At 36.4% G+C, this 21,717-nt stretch overlaps 1 protein-coding gene across 1 annotated transcript in view; it reads right to left on the bottom strand.

Annotated features, from left to right (window-relative positions):
• Positions 1 to 21,717, bottom strand: part of NDUFS4 (NADH:ubiquinone oxidoreductase subunit S4) — a 49,765-nt gene that overhangs the window by 15,326 nt on the left and 12,722 nt on the right. Inside the window, exon 2 of the mRNA XM_076363045.1 lies at positions 13,267 to 13,345. Coding sequence (XP_076219160.1) covers positions 13,267 to 13,345 — 79 coding nt within the window. The remainder of the gene's footprint in view (positions 1 to 13,266; positions 13,346 to 21,717) is intronic.

Here is a 21,717-nt window from a genome sequence, read left to right as displayed (position 1 = left end):
TTTTTCTGCCAAGAAAGAATCAAAGAGCAAGACAAAATAATTTTTTATTAATAATGTATTTTTTTCCTGTAACAGTATGTCTTAGTTTTGTAAATGTTGTTTGGGAAAGTATCATGAAATTAAAGAGAAGAGGAATCAAATATCTGGGTTTACACTTTGCAGTTTCTCCATATGACTGAAATTAAGAAAATCATTATTAAATGGAGGAAAATAGGGGCGGTCAGGGGAGAAGAATATGTTTCATAAAAGTAGATTGATGTTGCTACTAGTAGTCATCAGAGACTTCAGTGCTGTCATGACATTCTTCAAATTGAGGAAATGATAAACAGTGTGCTTATCTCAAACAAGGTGGAAAAAAAGTTGGAATTACTTACAGCAAATCTTGTAAACTACTTTTTCTTGTAACACAGCAAGATTTAGAGAGAACGTATTTTCTAGAACTCATTCAAAGCATATGTAACCAAATCTTTTGCTTACATACCCACACAAGTGTCTGGGTTTTTTTCTTACCTGTGAGGCATTTAAAAATAGTTTTCTACAGCGCACAACTTTCAAGCATTCTGCAAGAACTTCACAATCCTCAGATTAAAAAGTGTGCAAAAAAATCAATTAGTTAAGAACAAGACTACAGCAAAGTTTTTAGACCATAAACTTTCAAATAAAAGGAGAGGCAGCCTTAGTTTACCTGCATTTAGAAAAGGAAAGGGGACAACTGAACAGTTGAAATAATCTGATTCCTCTTAGAATAACTTACAGTTACGGCAACACTCTACTGCTTTACTACCATAAACAACTATTCTTACAGATACTATTTTCTCAGTTGGAAAACAAAAAAAAACAGGCAAGAAGGAGCTTTAAAGGAAAGAAGACAGAAGTACTAGCAGCTAGAGCCCACCTAGAATAGACAGCTTTGTACTGATTCCCCCGATTAGTTCAATTTTGTATATTCTATTAAATAAATAGTATATTGTAGTTCACTTGTAGTTCAGTGATGGTATATTCTTTCAAATAAAATTTATTCAGTTTGCAGTTCTGATTATTTATGCTATACTCCTAGCGTAAGTCACAATAAGCAGACTGGCTTGCAAAGCTAAACATAATATTTCAAGAATATCTTGGTGAATTATTAACTAAAGATGACTCTTGAGTTTACAGTCTTAAAATGTAGTTTTGATCATGGACACCCAAAGCCCCAACCAGCAGCTCAGAGTGGGATCTTCCATATCTTAAGTGAGAGCCAAAATTCAGGCTATTCTTGCGCATTGGGAATAATTTCTGTATTTTTTGTCTGTTTCTGATGCCATTTTACTAAAGTCCTTATTTTTAACATTCATTAAAAGTTACCTGTATTTACAAAATAAATCATAAGCATATGACTTAAGTTAATTTTTTAAAGTTACTGTTTTTCAGAAATTCTGTCAGGAACAAGAAAATTAACAGTTCTGATTTGCTTTATGCCCATTTGAAAACCTTACAAAGCTTCCTTTAAATACCCATTAAGAAATTTTCCAAATAAGGCCCAGGTAGAGTTCCTAAATACAGGCACCATTTGTTTCATCATCTTCAGTCTTTGGAGGGGAATGGGTCTAATCTAATGTGTGGCTGGGGTGCCTTTTCTCAGTTTTGTGGAAAACTCCCTTATCAGTTCAAGCTGCAAAAGACCCAAGGGAGCACGACGTTCAGAGCCTAGCAGTGAACTGGGACACTACTTAGACATAAGCAGTGCAGTTGCTGCTGTGAAGCAGGAACACCTTGGCCAATTCATACTCTAATCTGGACAGCAAATATCCTAAGGTCTGAGCTGTTGAGTTCAAATTTGGACGTACAGCAAAGTCTTAAGACTTGATAACTCCAGTAAGATTTCCTATGATGAAGTCGTAAGAAAGATTATCACTACACTGTATGAAACGTCCATTGTGGATTCAGTTTTAACTAGCTAACGATCTCCCTGGGCTGGCAGCTAGAGCAAAGAATACTAAATTTTTTTTTTTTTTAAATTTCATTATCATGCATTCTGGTGTTCTTTTCCTTTCACCTCCCAACTACCTATTAATTCCCTATTTAATGGTAGCTGTGAAAGACCATTTAACTTTAAGGGTTAAAATTTAACAAACAATTTAGGCTTTTGTTTATTAAAAAAAGACATTCATCAAAGGTGAGGGTGAAATAAAACACTACTTTTTGCTTTTTAAGTTTAACTTGACAATACTGTCACACTAGTGCATGGTTTGCTACTAAGAACAACATTGAGAAATCCTGAGTTCATGTAAACCAATGCCTGCCTTCATTGTGATGCACATTCTCTATTCTTTACATCTCCTTCATAAAAAAAGTGATTTCTGTAACAGATCTTTGCCACACAGTAACAAGGGGTGCGAGACACAGGGGAGAAAAACAGAAGCAAATCCCCAGTCAAGAAATGCAAATTTAGAGAAAAATCTCTGTTGCATGCTTTTTAGAAGAAAAGTTGCATTTAAGAAATTACAGGGAAGCCAGACCTGTTAAAAGCTGTACCCTACCCTAATGCAAGATGTAATGCTTGTTTGTAATATGCATGGACTTTAAAAGTTGAAAGCAAGTGCTAAATAGTGTACATAATTTCCATACACAGCAGGTAGTGAAGCAAGAAAAGAACTGACACCGTTACCCTCGTTAGAGAGATGCACAATAGAGAACTGTTATGCAGTGTTACCATACTGAAGGTCTATGCATCAGGGATGCTGTGGCTATTAACAGCTTAAATGTTCACTGTATTTTGTTAATTAGCGCACACAGCTTTTAAGCCTTAAATGTGTTTTAGAAGGTTCTTTTCTAACAGTAATACAGTCATTATTCCCTGGTGGGGATGGGAAGAGTTGATGGGGCTTCAACTGTTTCAACATCATCAATAAAATACGCAGCTTAATACCACTGGACAAAAATGATTTCTTTAAATTTATCTACATGGTTAGTTAAAATGGAAGCTTTTCTACAATCTCTCTCTAAAAAGGTGAATCATAACTAGAATGTATTAGTGTTACTTCACAAACTGTTTTTAGCTTCTTCTATCTAGACATCTGTCCCTGTAATTTGTGCTTTGGCCTTTATACATTTGGCCTTTAAGGTTATTTATAACACAGAAATCATGGTCTTATACTTCCTGATACAACAGGCAGAAATCAGTCACCAATTAAATTCAGCAATTCAACTTGATACACTACATCTTTCCTTTCAGTTTTCTATTACTGTGGGGGAAAAAAAAAATCAAAGGAGAGTACAATGTACAATTGTCTTTACTAAACAGTGATAAAAAAGTAAGAGTATGTATTGGAAACAGACATTACAGAAGAAGATATTCAACTTCTGATTTATCAGAGAACCAGAATTAGTTGACCCAAGAATGCTTTCAAATAGAGCAGACTTGGCAACAAAAATGTGGTACTAAGAAAATGCAACTAAGGAAAAAATACAAAACAGAAGAATAAAGAATAAAATACTAGTGAAAACTACAATTTTAATCTTAAAAAAGCTTCTGCCTGGTTAACATGCTACTCAGTGAAAACTTTAAAATATATGATTTATGATGATGATGTTGGCCTATATAGAAAAATACCATTGTATATTTTTATACATGAATATATGTGCACATCTATAAAACGAATCTGTAAGGAAAAACTATCCACTTCCTCAGGTGTTTCTAATCAGAATTATTCACCGTAGTCTTAATTTTTTTAAAACATCTGCAACATAATTATAACATCTCTAAAAAAATACTGTATTTGGCATGTCTTATCAGCATTTTGTAGAAATTCCTTATAGCTCAGCTTCTCCTCACTTGTTAAGCCAGTTTTCAGGCTAACAGGTAATAGAATAAAAGTTATTTCCCCATCGAGCACAGATTTTCTTTTGCACTAAACGTAAGCCAATGGGCTTTATGGAGTGAAGAGAACTGAGTATGCCAAAAAGATACATAAGAGATTGAGCAATTTCCCTACGGTGCATGCTTCACAGCACAAGAACTAAACTGCATATTAAAACTCTGGATCTGAACATCAGATGCTCTCTCCATGATCCATGTCCCCACTTAACACAGGTTAACGTTCCTAATTTGAGAAAACAGCCATGACAGTAGTTCAAAAATACCTCATAAACAAGCCATCAAGAAATGGAAGAGCATCTGGTTCTATTTCATCATTGATCTTCTGAGTAGAAAAAGGTAGTACTGAAGAAGCATCAAGCTCCATTGCAGCATGACCAAGATGTTAAAGGATTCCCACAGGATTACTGGGCTTTCCAGACAAGGAAAGCTTTTCCTTTCTGATTTGATAAAATGATTCAGGTAGAACTTCATGACTAGAAACAGCTTTCAAGACTGTACGTAGAACTTTGTTAGTTAGCCTAGGATTTGTGTCTTAAATCTACAACTTAGATATACTACAAAAATGCAGAAAGACACATTTGATTGAACAGAAAAGCAAGCACTCTACAAGGAATTGTTTATTCACTATTCCTGACAGGACAAGAAGAATTCATGTCATCTACAGAAATATTTCATAACAGGAGATACTAACTTAGGTGTTTTAGAAAAGGTTCAGATAATGGTATTGTTTTATGAGAACATGAAAATACTATCTAGTCTTTAAACTGCTAAACAAAATAGCTCCAAAAATGAAGTTACTTCTTACTCTTGTTGATTACTGGACTGTATCAATGGCTTACTTTTATTCTTTCTAGCAGATTAGAAACATTGCTTGCATATTTAGACTTACAAAACCAAACAAGTATTTGCATGTTGAATAACCCTTTGGAAGCCAGACAAACTAAACATGGTACAATGATGCTCCTTTAATTTGTTCTGAGCAGCCATCATAGCAAGCTCTTCAAAACCAGTATTCTTTGATAGAAAATGAAATACTATGTAATAAAACAAAACAAAAAAAAATCGCCTGCATACCCTTCAAAGAGACATATTCTTTGACCCAGTGCTCCAGACTAAAGCCTTGAAATTTTTGCACAAGAATGCTGCACAAAGGGAGCCCAGACAAAACAGACACTCGAGATGTTAGAAGGTTGTGTAACCTCAATCTCAGACACTCCTCCTTCCAATACCCAGCAGAGATAGCACTACCATGCACCAAAAGAAAAGGCTCTCAGACAAAGAAATCCAAATTCTTCACCCTATCCTAAAACGAAAATAAACCTACATAGGGATGAGAGTGCAATTGCTCTCATTGATACAACTGTGTACCACTTTATATGAGGTTCTGGGCTACTTACAAAATGTGTAGTTTTCTAAACTGAAAAACGAAATTATCTCAAGCTGAAGTTTAGTAATACAGCAGTATCTATTGCTCTCAGAAGACAACTAAAGGTGATGCCAATTTCTTTACTTGCACTGTCAGAGCTACAGAAAGCTGCTTTATCATGGGGAATAACTTGTTGCCCGCAGACATTCTTACAGAAAGCTCTTTATAGGTATCCAGCCAACCAGGTTTTCCAAACCACCGCAAGCTTCATCGAACTACAACTGCTTACAAAAACAAGTTGTAGCAAGCAGTATAGGCTGAATTGAGCTACAATATTCCAACTGAAGAGGGATTTAATTGCCAAACACCAAAATATACTGAATTTGCAGTACTGAAAATGCATACATAGCTAGATAATCTGGTAACTACACACACACCTACACTTGAGCGTGTACTGTATCTAAGACCAAATAACTAGCAGCCAAAACTGTAAAGAAGAAACTGCCAAATTATTTAAATTAAAAACAAAAAAAAAAAATCACTGTTTAGAAATAAATATATGCTCTGGCAGAACAGTGTGCTGCACATGAAGTGAGAAGGATTATCACCATCTCCAAAATCATTAAAACCTTTAAATATTAAATTTCACATTAGCTGCTTTGACAAAGTTATCCAAGACAGTTTTTTCCTCCCCAGAGCAGTATTTCTTAGTCCTCACTGGGGAAAAAAAAAGAAAAAAGAAAAAGAACTTTTTAATAGATTATGTTTTGCAGCAAAAACACAGAGTCACAAATAAACTATCAGTGACCACAAAAAGTAAAGACCTTTAAGCATTTAACTCTATGCAAGTCCACTCTTAAGTTAGGCACTTTTATTAAAGTAGATGTATATGTATTTTTTCTTGCAAACAGTCTTCTCTTTTGAATATTTCACTGTTATTGAAAGAATGCATTCAGTTTTGAAATAAATTTAGAATGTGGTTTTATACCTTAAACACCTTCTACACTGGAAACCAGTATCAAGTGTTAAACATCACAACTGCAGATGACCGAATGCAAACAAAACACTAAGTATTGCATATGAAATGAAATGAGAAGACAAGACACACTGTATTAAATATTTTATAAATCACGAGCAAACAACTTTTATCTTGAATCACAAGTACAACACAGTTCAAATAAGCTGGTCACCTGTTTAGTTGACACAACTGTGAGGGAAGAAAGTACTTCTCCAAACCACAGACTTCATATACAAGAACATTTTGCCCAAAGCTAGAAACTGTTTCTCAAAACATATCTGCAAAGTAAAGGGTGGAAAAACCACTTTTATTAACCCTATTTTACAGAACAGGTTTATTAATTTTTATTCCTTTTTCATTATTCTGAAGCAAAATGCAAGCTGCTGATCTAATTGAGAGAAAAAAATAAACAGAAGGAATACAACCTACAAGAGAAAAATTTGGGGCTAGGGGGAGGGAACGGGTAATTCTGTCTGACACCCCCCACACCCCCCCCCCCCCAGATTTCCATCCTGGTACTTTGTACCCTTTGAATATGACAGCTCCCTATCACAGAGCCATACATATAAGGCACACAAAAATTTGTAAGTTACATTCCTCATCTAAAGAGGAATGATGTCCTGAACTGAATCCTTTATGGTAACCAGTTGAATAAATATTGCAGCTAGAGTGGATTAAATGAAGAAAAGATTACTCTAAATTCTTTTATCCCATTAAGTTACTTTGGGAACAGCTTGAACTAACCCTCAAGGAATAACCCACAAGGGGTTAACAGCATTTTGAAAAACCAAAACATAGAACATCCACTATATCCTTGTTATCTAACACAGTGGTAATGCTTAGAGAATTCTTGGCTGAAGAGTAGTTTCAAGAAAAGGAAATCTAGTAAGCCTGTGGTTAATAAATGCATACTTTGCCAAGTGTTTCTCTTCACTGAGTTGCAAAAACAGCTCCTATATAGTCTTCAAATGCAATGTCACACTGTCTCGCACGTAATTTTACAACACATCACTGCTTTGGTTTTCAGAGTAAAGTACATTATATACTCTTGGTTCTTGGAAAAGGCTGCTAGCAATGATCACACTTTAAAAAGCATGTTAAAGCTTGATTTGCTATGTCCTTTGTTTCACAGCACTGTAGACTTTCAGATTGAGATCTGAAGAAGTTTCATCATTCCAGGCTATTTTTCACTTGTTTGTATATTTTATTTTGAGCTGCAGTATTATCACTGTTTATCATAGTAAAGTCTATACTTCTCTAATCAAACCAAGATTATACAATTTCACTAAATTTCTAAGCCTTGCCAAAGTTGGGATTTGGGTGAAGGTGAACAAACTATGACTCAATCCTGGAAACACTGTGTGATGTTTGCTAATAATGCAGTCTTCTAGAAAAAAATGAACTGGAGTTTTTCCACAACTTTTTTGCTAAAGAGGTTCATGTTCTGAGAATCCTATTAATATACTGCTACTCTTGGATTATCCAGTAGTAAACACTTACAACAGACACTAACTGCTACCTCTGGACAGCCAAGAGGAAACTCCTGAGATTGATACTGATTTCACCATAGTTATTAGAATCATAGTATCATTTAGGTTGGAAAAGACCCTTAAGATCATCAAGTCCAACCATAAACCTAACGCTGCCAAGTCCACCACGAAACCATGTCCCTAAGTGCCACATCTACTCATCTTTTAAATACCTCCAGGGATGGGGACTCAACCACTTCCCTGGGCAGCCTGTTCCAATGCTTGACAACCCTTTCGGTGAAGAAATTTTTCCTAATATCCACCCCACTTCCTCTTGTCCTATCACTTGCTACTTGGGAGAAGAGACCAACACCCACCTTGCTACAACCTCCTTTCAGGGAGTTGTAGAGAGCGATAAGGTCTCCCCTCAGCCTCCTCTTCTCCAGGCTAAACCACCCTCAACTGCTCCTCATAAGACTTGTGCTCCAGACCCTTCACCAGCTTCGTCGCTCTTCTTTGGACACACTCCAGCACCTCAATGTCCTTCTTGTAGTGAGGGGCCCAAAACTGAACACAGCATTCGAGGTGTGGCCTCACCAGTGCCGAGTACAGGGGCACGATCACTTCCCTACTCCTGCTGGCCACACTAGTTCTGATACAGGCCAGGATGCCATTGGCCTTCTTGGCCGCCCGGGCACACTGCCGGCTCATGTTCAGCCGGCTGTCAACCAGCACCCCCAGGTCCTTTTCCGACAGGCAGCTTTCCAGCCACTCTTCCCCAAGCCTGTAGCATTGCATGCGCTGGTTCGTTAGGTTGTTGTGACCCAAGTGCAGGACCCACCATTTAGCCTTGTTGAACCTCATACAGGTGGCCTCAGCCCATCGATCCAGCCTGTCCAGATCCCTCCGTAGAGCCTTCCTACCCTCAAGCAGATCAACACTCCCGTCCAACTTGGTGTCACCTGCAAACTTACTAAGGGTGCACTCGATCCCCTTGTCCAGATCATTGATAAAGATATTAAACAGAACTGGCCCCAATACCGAGGCCTGGGGAACACCACTTGTGACCAGCCACCAACTGGATTTAACTCCATTCACCACAATTCTTTGGGCCCGGCCACCCAGCCAGTTTTTTACCCAGTGAAGAGTATGCCCACCCAAGCCATGAGCAGCCAGTTCCTCCAGGAGAACGCTGGGGGAAACGGTGTCAAAGGCTTTACTGAAGCCCAGGTAAACAATATCCACAGCCTTTCCCTCATCCCCTATCCACTTATTAATCTGCTTTGGCCTAGGCTGCTGCACTATACAGCATTTATTGCTCCTCTTGAACATCATCTGAAAAATATGAACTGCTCATCCTCAAAAAGGGGTTCAGATTTTCTGCGCCCAATTTTGTGTATGCAAGTTATCTTTAGTGAGTTATGTAGAGTTTGTCTACAATCTGAAGGAAACTGGCCCTCTGCTGAGGTTCAGTACTGAGACTTCTGAACCATTACTGAAAAAAAGCTTAATTAACAGTATAGACAAAACAAAACAATTTCAGGACAGGTGCTGAAATGTCAGTAGCATCTTTGCAGTTAGCCCATCATGCTTGTAATAGAGTCTGTCCCTACATGTTCTCACAATGCTGCAAAAACTACTTTAATACCATTTCAACTGTACTTGATAGCACTGCTCTTGAACGCTTAACTCTGCGTAGCAATTCATCCTATTTCATCTTGGCCTGATACAGAACAAAAACATCTGTGAGATGGCTGCAACTAATAGCTGATTCTTAACCACAGTTCCACAATGTTTCTAGCATCTCCCCAGTGACCAAACCCCGCAACTGCTCTTGCAGTAATTTTTGCTTTGAGCTACAGCATATACATTATCAGTGGAATATTCTGCTTTAGAGATGCAAAGGGTATTTTCTGGCAGTTGTTCTAATTCTGAAACGTTCTTGCAATATTGGTACCATTTAACCACTGCAAAAGTCCTTTTATTGGCAAATATTTTGGGGTACCTTCCAATTACAGACAGCAACTTTCACAAAAGTTCCTAGCCTGTAGAAACTCCAGGCTAAACACCGACAATGCAGTGTTACCAGCACTGACTGGGAAGCCTGCTTAAAGCACACATGCTGAACTGGACAACTTTTAGGTACAACAAACAGTATTGATGCACCCTACTTACAACGATTGAAACAAATCACAGTAATTTAAAACAGTTTAAACGCCCATTTTAGGCAAAACCACTAAAGCTTTTTATAATGATGATGGAAGCTATGTTACTGCATACGCACAAACAGTTAAATCATTTGGAACATTACCTGAGGGAGATTTGCTGCCGACAGCCTTTGTCCTCTATAGCCCAAATTTCCTAATGCAAGCAGGGTCTTGAGAGACTACTTTTCACGCAGCTATTTGTCCAGACTCTTGGAATATGACCTAATTGGTGGCTAGAGATTCACAATGTGATGCAAGAACTATATTTCTGTTAAGCTTTGTTCATTTTGTATGTTATTTTCTTTGGATTTAACTGTTCATTAAAAGTTATTTTATTCAATAGTCACTGAAAACAGCTAGTAACGGAGACAAAGATATCATTTCTTGGATGTGTTCTATACAAGCTGTGCATTTTAACTCCTTTTACATTTAAGAGTCCCACTTTTTTCTAATATGAAAAATGAATGTGGTCTAAACTACTGTATTTTCTACTATTTCATTAGAACTCATTTTTCTGTTGTAGTCAACACGTGCTGGGCTGCAGTAAGAAGGTGACCGACTACTGCTTAATAATTCAATGTCAGGATGCTCTTCCCCCTTCTATTTCATTTGTGTTTCCCAAGACAAGGAATATTTTAGCACTTACAGAACCAAATGGGACTCTAGATAATTCAAAGGAATCCCTGTTGATCAAGTTCTAGCACATGCATATACACATAGGAATACAAGGCCTACAAAAGTACTGGAAATAGACAGATTACTTCAACTACAACATGCAATTAAAAGTTTTCAATAACCACAGTGTTACTCTACTAGCCTTGTAAACATCAACTCACACAAGAGTTCAGTTTCAATAAAAGTTACAAGAGGAGTAAGGCAAACAAGGATAACCATATCCCATTTTCCACCTGTTCTTGCTGCTTCTTTCTGATATGCACGTAAAAACCACCCATAAGGTGATGCCAGGCTTTGGCGGGCGGGTGGGGGAAGTATGACAAAGCCAACAAATCCATCAAAATATGATTTAATGATTTCTAACAATAAGATGCATGTATCTGGCAGTGACACGAGAGAACAGGTGTTTCTTAATTAAAAGTTAAGCATCAACTTCTGGAATACAGTTTAATTACAACTTTCATGAAAATAATAGTTTTATTATGCTTAGCAATATTATTTAAAAACCAGAAAATTCATGTTATACTATACACACTATATTATACACATTTAACACACATAGATGTGTTAAATTAGTTTTAATGGGTTGTAATTAATCCTACTTAAAATTAGGAAATACACTGCAACAACCTAAAATAAGTTAATACAGTACTCTACTTTCCATGAGGTTTAACAGGTGTCTAGAGAACTCCTAATCCTGAAAGAGTTGAAAACCACATCAAACCTCTCTGTGAAGATTTTCTTTGCTAACAGGATATAAATTTTTGCCCATTAATAGAACATCAATTATTGGATATTTTATGGCATTATGGAAACTTCTCCAAAAACTTAACTAAATCTACAAATGAAAATTTAAAAGTAATATTCTAATTTTCTACCATTTTGTTTCAGGCCCTACAATAATCTGGAAAAAAACCCCAAACATTTGTGCATCTAGAATGTGCACCTACATGCACAATATTGTAGGAAAATACTATTCAGTCTTGACATTTAACCTAATACTTGAAAGAACTGAGGATAAAATAATCATTTAGATACATTATATGTATCAAAATTAAACAAAATTATTCAATGGCTGCTACTATGAGATCTCAAAAAAAAATCCAGCAACTATGATATGAGCATCTTCAACCTGATGAGAACATATAATGACATTAGAAATAACCACTTCACTTACAATTCATTTACACGAACACTAAGAGAACAGAATAGTTGTATTTCAAATTAGTATCACTTTAACTCAACTGGAAGTATAAACTCTCATAGCTAGACAGGATAAGGTACAACCCTAACTTAGGATAATGTACATTTAAATGCAAAATGGAAGATAGAAGAGTATTTATTTTGTGGGTCTGTCTTCACACTGTAGTCTCTCAGATCTATGTATCCAACACCTGAGGTCACAATAGGGAAATGTGATACTATAAATTCAGGCATTATAAAAACTCTATTTAGTTGTTTGTTTTTTTTTTTAATGTTAAAGAGCAGTGCTACAATAATCAAATGTAATTCATAATTCGTTTAGGGAAATGTAGGTCTATTGAGTTGGTGAATCTTATTTACATACTGACTCATGAACTCTTGTACATTAAATGAAATTTCCTGAATCCCATGTTATGCAACTAGATTAGCAAGATAATAATGTTCACTAGATTACAGTATTATTTTTTGCCTAATTTTTAAACCTAAAATTATACTATTACTTTTTAAATTCAGAAAAATGTTTACAAAATAACTGATTTTTTTTACCTGTAATTATTATTGCTACATTTATATTACAAAGCATTCAAAAAAAAAGCCCTAAAGAGTTGTTAAAGTAGGTGTGTTTTTTTTTCCAACAGCCTGTAGTTTTCATTACAAATGTTCGATTTATAAATACAAATCCCAAATATTTCTTAAGTAGTTAATATAGCTTCAGAGATACAAGAAAGTACATACAATATGAACTGTCTGGTACATATGATGGGAATAATTTTTTTTCCTTAAGATTCGAAAGCAATATGAAAACGAATTAAAAGCATGCTTCTGCTGTGACACATTCCCCCCAGAAGTCTTAAAAAAATTATACTATTGAATAATATAAACATAAGTGTCAGGTTGCATCTAGAGTAACAGACCACACATTATGGAAGAACTTACAAGAAAAGATTGCCAAATTTCTGATCTGCTACTGATTAGCAGAAGAATGTTATGCATTTGTTCCTAGTTGTAATCTAACCTTCATGCATATTCAAAAGCTAGAGTATATGTGCATAGTAACAATAATCTTGCATGATCCTTCTTTATACAGTTTCTTTAGTAATATAGGTCCTAATGAAGATAATTTCAGGAAGCCAGCAAATTCTGTATAATTTCACTACACAGAAAATATACCCAGATTTCAAACAAACTTGTTATAAATTACAGCTCATACTAGTCCTTGGCCATAATATAATAATAATAAACAAGGTACTCATAATTTTAATATTGCTTAACACTTTGAATGCCATATTTCCTTCACAAACTTATATTTTACTAATGTTCCCCTCTTAAAAATGTATGAAGGATTGTTGCTTTGTAGTTCACATTTATACGGCTTTCCTAGAAGAACGCAGAATACCATAGTGAATGCCTATTGTGCAGAAATAACCCTGAAGGCTGTATCATAGCAGTATGCAGTAGAAAACCCTTACCAATTTTTCATCAACTGTGATGAGTTGCGTGTCTCGAGTTTGGTCCTGTGCCAGCCGCCATGTGGAAGTGCTCAGTGACCTGCGGTGCAAGACTTGAAGTTAAAAAATGATTCATGCAATGAGAAAATAGAGGCAGACAAATCTTACATAAACAAGTTACTTTAACAATATCCGTCTTGTAAAAAAAATTGAAGAGGGAGAGATGAGGGCACAAAAATCCTTTTTCTCCCCAATTAGTTCTGTCTGCTGAGTTTTTGGCAGACTCCCACTTAGCAGTTCACAACAGGCTGCACTTTATGTCAGCCTACAGGCTCTCTGTCACAGACAGACTGCCAGTGGCAAGGACTGTACTGCTCTATATGAATGTACAGTAGCTGGTTTGTCACGAACAGACAGAAAAATACAAGGCTGCTGCAAGCATTCTGCAACTCTGATCCTTAAAATTATGGCATCAGAGGAAAAAAATCCTAAATCTATTTGTAATGGTAAAGCTCCAGTTCTACACTTTAACAACAGAATATTAACAAATTAAAAAAAAAACAAAAACCACAAAAAAAAAACAAAACAAACCCTAAGCTAATAATTCAAACAAAATTTTCTGGTTTTGAGTGGGCAAAGCTCACAACTATTTTGCTTCATTTCTAAATCAGTATGGGTCAGCTTATTCGTTTCCAAGAAATATGATTAATCTTCTTGCGTAACTACTAAACCTGTAAGGTACAGATGGAAACACAGAACCCAATTCCACATCACTGAATTAAGAAGTAAAATTTGCCCTTAATTTGCATTATGTCACTAATGTCAGGATTGGGCCCTTTGACTACAAATCATCTTTTGGCAAAATAATGCAACAGCAAGTGAAACAAGCCAAAAAGCCCAATTCTCTGAGCTAACAGTGTGTTTCACATTTAATTAAGGTCATTTTAAACAAATGAGGCACAAAAATGCAAGAATATAGACAACTGAACAGTAAGAGGCACTAAGTCACTTCCATTTCAACTGTTTTTCAGATTACCTAATTTTGGGAAGCCAGACATGCTTGCAGATGCAAATGAACTTTGAGATTTTGCCTATGGGATACTTACAACCATACTTCTAGTAATTTAATGCTATTGGTAATGTTTACCCAATTTTTGAGGAAACCATCCATAAGTGCCTTTAAAAACACCACAGTTTTTAAAGCCAAATTCCAAGACTTTCAGAAGATCTGCAATACTATCCAAACTAACCCCTCCCCACATAAACTATAACTGTTAAATAGTCAATAATGTGAAAGGTGTCTCAGGACCAGATAACTTGCACACAATCATTCAAAACCTGTAGAATTAAAAGAGCATATCTTCTATGGCATTCTACCAAGCCATGGGAACATGGCAGACCTAACTGGGGGAACAGCCTCCATAACACATGCATCTACCATGTCATCTAATCTCAAATCCCTCCCTAAATTTTTGTCGATTCTGGTGAGAATGCATTTTGAAGATATGAACTTGATCATTTAATTAATCTATCTGCACTGAGTTTAACAAATTAACTAAACAAGCATTCAATTTTCAGACAATATTATCATGGTAAAGTTTTTAGGGGGTAAAACCTACACTAGAAAGGAATTTGAAATTAGTGACTATAAAGCCACAAAAATCTTATAAAACTAAGCAACTGGAACAAAGTTCAGTTCAATAATATTCGAAATGCAGATTCCCACAAGTCAATACTGCTAACACAGATTACACTCTACTAAATTACCTTCCATTTACCAATAACAACTTCAAAAAATCTCGACATCACGAAAAACAAACTCAAAGCACAAAGTTTACAGAATCACCTAACTTTATGACATGGACAGACACATCTATTGCTATTTAAAATGACAAAAATCTGTCTGGAAGGGTACTTTGAAGAACAAGATGAAGTTTTCAAGTGCAAGGGAGCACAAGAATTTCATAAACATCGAAATGATAACTACTCTGTTAGCCCAAAATCTGTGTCCCAGAGAGCTTCTGGATCAACACAGCTGTCATTTTTTAATTTGTACATGTAAAACAATACATCATAAAAACAGAATAGACAGATACTGCAGTATGCTACAAGAAATGGTTCTTAGATGGTTCTTATTCAAAAACACACCAAGAGAGAAGTTATCCTAAAAGCCTTCAGAACAGCAGCATTACACTTTAGTTCCAGTAGTAGAGTAGCTGAAGCAGCAAAATTTCCAACCTTAAACAAGGCAAAAACATTGTAATATGAAAATTATTTTCTCCCCCACTCCAGGAATTTTAGTGTCAAAGTAGTATTCTGCAGGTATTCTAGAACTTCATGTGATACAGTGTTCACTACACTACTTAATATATGGCCAAAGGACATTGGATTATGCAATCAAATTGGTCCTTTCTGGATAGAAAATAATCTGAACTATGAACCAAGAAGTTCTCTGAACCTTGCTCTGTGGAAAGGTCCGATGAATATGTAAAGATTTGAGTATGCCAGGATTTAAGTAATAAGATTGATCAGAATCAGTATGTAATATTGATCTTGTAATATAAATGCAATTTGGAACACAATTTAGCACAATTCAGTTTGAATTTGTTTTGTTTTGTTTTAATTTGGAAAAGCATTAATCAGCTTTGAAAAGTATAAATGTCATGCCCTTCCAAAATTATTTCCACTCAGCATTATGTCATTTGACATCATTTTTACTCAGATCGGTGCTCATTTTGGAAATTTCTGTATTTGCAGGAAAAAAAATTAAAGAGATTTCATACCATTACAGTTAATAGGCAAGAGCAGGGTAAAAATCCCTTCAGATTAAAGATGGGCAGAATGTTTCTCTGAGATGCCTCTACACTGCATACAGAGGGAGCTGATTTTTTTGTACAAGATGCCTTGCAATTTATCCCAGTTGACAGAGACATCACACCTTACAGCTCTCCATAATGTTTTAGCTCTTCATCTACAAAAGCAGACAGACTGTTTACTAACCTAAGTCAACTTCTGCTCCTCTTCATCATTTTTCAAAGCCATTTCTCTTGACTACACCATTCTGGAAAAAGCCCAGCTGTTACTGGAATTTGCAACCTTGTACATTTCTTAAAATGCCCAGCCTTCTGCCCGTCCCTGGACTGCAATGAGTTGGAAAGAACATACTTTCCTTAAGAACTTCCTATTTGAAAAGTGGTTGAAAACTGGCATTTGTACTAGACTAGGAATGTGAACCATAAGTCCATGGAGGTCCCTCTGTGTAAAAATATATAAAACACGAGTATTGCTTTAAAGGTGACAGGCTGTTGATATTTCCATTTGTTGCATCTCTCATAGGAAAGTAACCTGGAGCTTAGAAATACCAACAACTCTGAAATACCATGTGATCTGAAATACTATTATTTAGAAGTTAATAACAAGTGTTACTTGATTCCCAGAGCGCTTGTTTAATTTTCAACAGGTTTCATTGCAAGTTTGTTCCTAATGTCAGGCACTTAACTGAGGAGATAACCAGGAAACAGACCTTTTTCACACAATCCTCTCTTTTCAAACTCCCACAGCGACAAGTATTATTTCATCACTGAAGTTTCCCCTTAGAAATTGTATAAACTTTACAACACTTATTTTACCTTCAAATCAAATGAATATGCAATCTAAATCACTTAAGTGACCACTCAATTAAAACCTTTTATTCTGTCCTCAACAGTAAAGTAATTCGCACAAAATTCCCAATTAATACATGCCTCTGCCCACATCCACCTTGACCTTTAGGTAGCTTTTGTGACAGATAAACTTGCAAAGGTATAAACCATACTTTTTACAGTTCCATTCTCACAAGATTCGCCTCCTTTCTTCTATTACTGACCTCCAGAAAGGTAATCTGCTTTCTTACTTTCTCTTTGTAAGAAATATGGGTCCACATTATCCTGTTTTGCTTCTTTTTGACTGCTTATGCTTTCTTCCCCCCCCCCCCCCCGTTGAAACATCTTGGGATGAGGCCTTAAGAGCAGGAAGTTCCATTTCTTACCCTGTTCCAAGACTAATCAAACTCTGATTTAAAATTACTGTACACAGAATACTTTAAATAATAATAAATAGACCAGAAATATAATTCTAAAGTTCAGAAACTATACAGAAGGTTTTACACGTAATAGCTAGCAACAGTAAACCCTGCTATCTTCTAGGCTCATTAATGTCCTTCTAGGCTCATTAATGTCCCATTCAAAACACAGATCAGACAAACTTCCTTCAGTTACTACCTAATAAACAAAGTGTGACGAGACTCCAAGCTGGCCACAGCTCCATTGTGGATCTGCCCAAACATTTTTCTTATAGAGAGCTCCATAGTGGTGAACAAACAAGCTTTTAAATGTAAAAGCCTGAGTTTATTAGAATAGTTAGCCTTTTAAAAGAAAAACCCTTCAAAATTACGTAGACAAAAGTAAAATTAAGGTTCATAAAAAAAAGTCAGCCATGTCCTTTATGATCTTGCAGATACTTCCCCACAGTATCCCACATTAATGTATGTGGCTAATCCAATCTGCAGCTTCTTGGATTATAACCAATCCTTCACAAGGTCTTCTAGTCCCTAAAAAGTTTTTCTTTCATCAAGGAGGCTTGGCTGTATGGCTGCTGAAGATGCCACGCTTAGTCCACAGGGACTCAGACAGCAAAATTCTCCTCTTGCTGAAGTTTGTCTTTCTGGGCCTCTTCCTTCAGATGCATCTGGCATCACAGTCCTCCTCCCCAAGTATATTCCCTCTCTCAAATCTCCTAGTCACTCTCTTAATGGAAGATTCCTTCTTTGTTCTCTACATGTTAGTCTGTCGCACAAATACGGAGGTGTCTTTGTGTTTCCACAAACATGGATAACTTGGCATGAACAAATAGCAGCTCCTTTGGCTACAGAGACCACCACTCAAATTGTCATTTGGTTTGCAATTATGAAAGTGGTATTTTCTTCCCACCCCATGCCATTGTGTTGTGCATTTAAATTCCTTAAACTTGATCTACATGATCCTGTATCATCATTTTACACTATTATCATTTAATCATTTCTATCATTTATTATAATTTCATTATACTCATTTCTAAAGTTCACTTAAAATGTAACTTTGTATAATACAATTTTGTCTTTACCATCAATCTGATTGTGGTCCAGCTTCAGCATGAACTCTGCTTTAATATCTGCTATAAAACAATACACTTTAATGGTATTTCTGGGTTTCGGTGTTAGGAATTTAAAAAAGGTTAAGGTCACTTTTTCTTCCACAGTGTACAGTTCTTTAGCGAGACATTATAGACCTGAACGTTGCATCTAGACTGGGTTATGGCTATAATTTGTTATTTTAGAGTCTCATAGTAAATCTAAATGTCCTTTATACTGCGTAGAGAGAGGAGTAGAAATTTTGCAAAGACTACACTACACAGTCTTCTTATTAAATACTTGTAAAAATACTCTTACATTAGCTCAGTAACACGGAATGAATTAATGATAACTACTAGTGAAAATGTGAATTTGTAGAGTTCAAAAATTTCTATAGGTATCACATATCCTGGAAAAACAAATGCTGTGATCATCTAACCACAAGTCTCCCATGAGAAGCATGTACTCCCCTTCCACTGTCACCTGCTGTTCCAGCAAAGTCACAAATGGGTTCCACGTCTCTGGTACACAAATGGAGGGGTCCATTGAGAAGCCATTGGAAGTACTCCAGTCTTCATTACAATATTCACACCAGTATCAAGTCTCTCAACCATCTTATTCTACTGTGGGATAAAGACATAGCAGTTCCTTGTTTCAGGGGACATACTTATGTCTCCTCTTCCCTTCTTACATTAGAGGCCCCGGCTCTGTTGATGCCATTAACCAGTTCTGCTGAACTGAGAAACCAAACAGTAAAAAAATGGAAAGCTAAAGTCTTTTGTGATATCAGGATGAAGGATATTAAGGCATCTGACTTGAACATTTACCTTGGCAGTTTTGAGTATCTGCATTCAGTCTCTAAAATTCAATAAATTTGAGCTTCTTAAATACCTGCTAAATAACCTGTGCTTAACCCCTATATGCTTTTGTTTTTTAACTGCATAAACAGAAAAATATATGGAAGTCTTACAGAAGAGAATGCCTGCCACAGAGCCTCTGGAAATGTCACAAAGAATCCCCCACAAGCCTAGTGGAAGGTGAGAAGCAGCCATATTTACAAGGCATGAATTTGCCTTCCACAAAGAGCAATGCTGTGACCTGCATGTTACACAACACCCAGATGCAAAACCTTGTATTTACCTGATCTAATTCAGTAGCTGAGATTTAATTCATTGCACAAAAAAAGGCCCCTTAACCTCTTTATGCCACACATCTGACTGTTTGATCTATTAGCACCCCCTTTTGGTCAACTGTTGGAGATATGTTAAAGAAGGTAATCAGAACACAACATAGAGATGAAACAAAGTCTTGAAGAAAACCTCATGTTCCTCATGAAAAATGAAGGCACTCATTAAGAAGTCTAAATGGTGTTTTAAGTATTCTGATACTGAATGACCAGGGCACCAGTAGGTGTGAATATACATATATGCAGAAGCCATGACGAACCATTCAATACATTGAACGGATAATCACTCTTAGAAAACCAACCTTTTTTAATATTATGGCATTTATCAGGAATAATATAAGCTTCACAGTGTACAGCCACCATAAAGACATTAAATTCTGAACAAAAAGAAACACTGGAAACACTACCTGGTCACACACTGCAATTAAGTAGACTAAAAACAAATCAGTGTAATGTTCTCTCATATAAAACACAGACATTAGTGATTGCCTGTTATACGATGTCAAATATAGTACAGATCACAGTATTCAGCCCCAATATAATGCATTTTTATAAAGACAGCTTGTAAAGTTGAACTTGTGAGAGGTGAACTTTAAATAGAGTGGGATAATACTTCCTTGGTATTAGATTCACTATTGTAATTAAAGTGATAAAAACTTAACAGTCAATGGTATTTTATTTTTACCAGGATACATTTACTATTCTTATTACATCCCAAGATAAACAAAATATGGAATATAATGCCAAACACTGCCTGTGGAGACTATGTAGTTCTATTTTGTAGTATGAACTGCATGAGTAACTTTTGGGTTTGGAGGAAAAGCCAAGTTCCCCATTTATAAACAGTTACATTCTCAGACAATATGGGCACATCGTAATTTTTCCTTTGCCTACAAAATGATGTTAAATTATAAACACAGTAAATTATGTTTCTGAATGGATGAAAGGAATACCAATTTATTTAATGTAAACTACTGAAATTTCTGTATTAAGTGGCAAAAAAATCAAAATTGAAATAGAAATACATAAACACTGTTTCTACTTGCTAAAAAATTCATATGCAAAATATACATATATTTTCCAGGTGTGTGTTTGGAAAACAGGGCAGGAACTGATTGTGCTTTTCTGTGAGGCAAGTCTCCATTGTGAAAAGAAGCAACAGTCATATAAATGTACTGAATAAACACGAAAATAACTTTAAAGCGTTTGACTTGTGGCTTGTAACAGTGTGCATGTTCAAAGCTAAATGTTAAGTTCGCCTGCCTTTAGAAATATTAAATGAATTAAGTTTTCAAGTAGTAAATACTTTGTTAAGGAGAAAACAATCAGATTTTAGTTATTTTAGGTTCTATTTTAATCATCCCACAGATAGGAAAATGCTACTGATGTATCTACAGACAACCAAGGTATCACCTGAACCACAGCACTATGCAAACACAGCCGTAGTCCTTCCAGAACTACCGTAGGACCAGAGCACTATGGCCACTCCTGGCACTCAACAGTTAAGTCCCCAGGACAAAAGTCAGCTCTGTTAAGACACGGCTTGAGTTGCCCACCATCAGTTTACCTCATTTAAACAGCTTTCCCAGGTTCAACAAGGAATGAGGAAGGTTAGCTCTGACTTAGTGCCAAGCCTGCACTGCCCCTGACTCAAACAGGGCCTGTTTGAGCTGCTCTCTAGCCCGCTAATTGAGCTGACACCACCGGGCACGCAACACAGACCAGCACAACCCTTCAGAAGGCTCCGCAACAGCCAGAGGCAGTAAGCACAGGCAGGCTCAGCCTACTCCTGCAGAGCTACACAGGTGTCTCCACCATGCTTTTGAGCGCTATGCCTTGTGGAAGCATTAATTAGATGGATACATGCATGGCACAAGCATACACACAATGAAAACAGCTTGAGCGGAGGAATAGTTCAGGCAAAAATACACAGAGCTAGCTTGGGTTCAAGTCAGCACACCAGCAAGCAAGGGCTGCACATCCTGAAACAGTTCTCTGCAAGTCCCAGGTTGATACCAGACTGTTTCTCAATGTACTTGGATGTAAACTCAGTCATTATTTGCAACTAAACTTCTGAACAAAGTCATACCAGTGCTTCTAGACCCCCATATGAATGTGATTTGCAGTATGCCAGTGGTCT

The sequence above is a fragment of the Aptenodytes patagonicus genome, chromosome Z (genome assembly GCF_965638725.1).
Source record: "Aptenodytes patagonicus chromosome Z, bAptPat1.pri.cur, whole genome shotgun sequence".
Classification (NCBI taxonomy): Eukaryota; Metazoa; Chordata; class Aves; order Sphenisciformes; family Spheniscidae; genus Aptenodytes; species Aptenodytes patagonicus.
The sequence above is the reverse complement of the archived record's forward strand: the minus strand, read 5'-3'. Positions and strand labels throughout refer to the sequence as shown.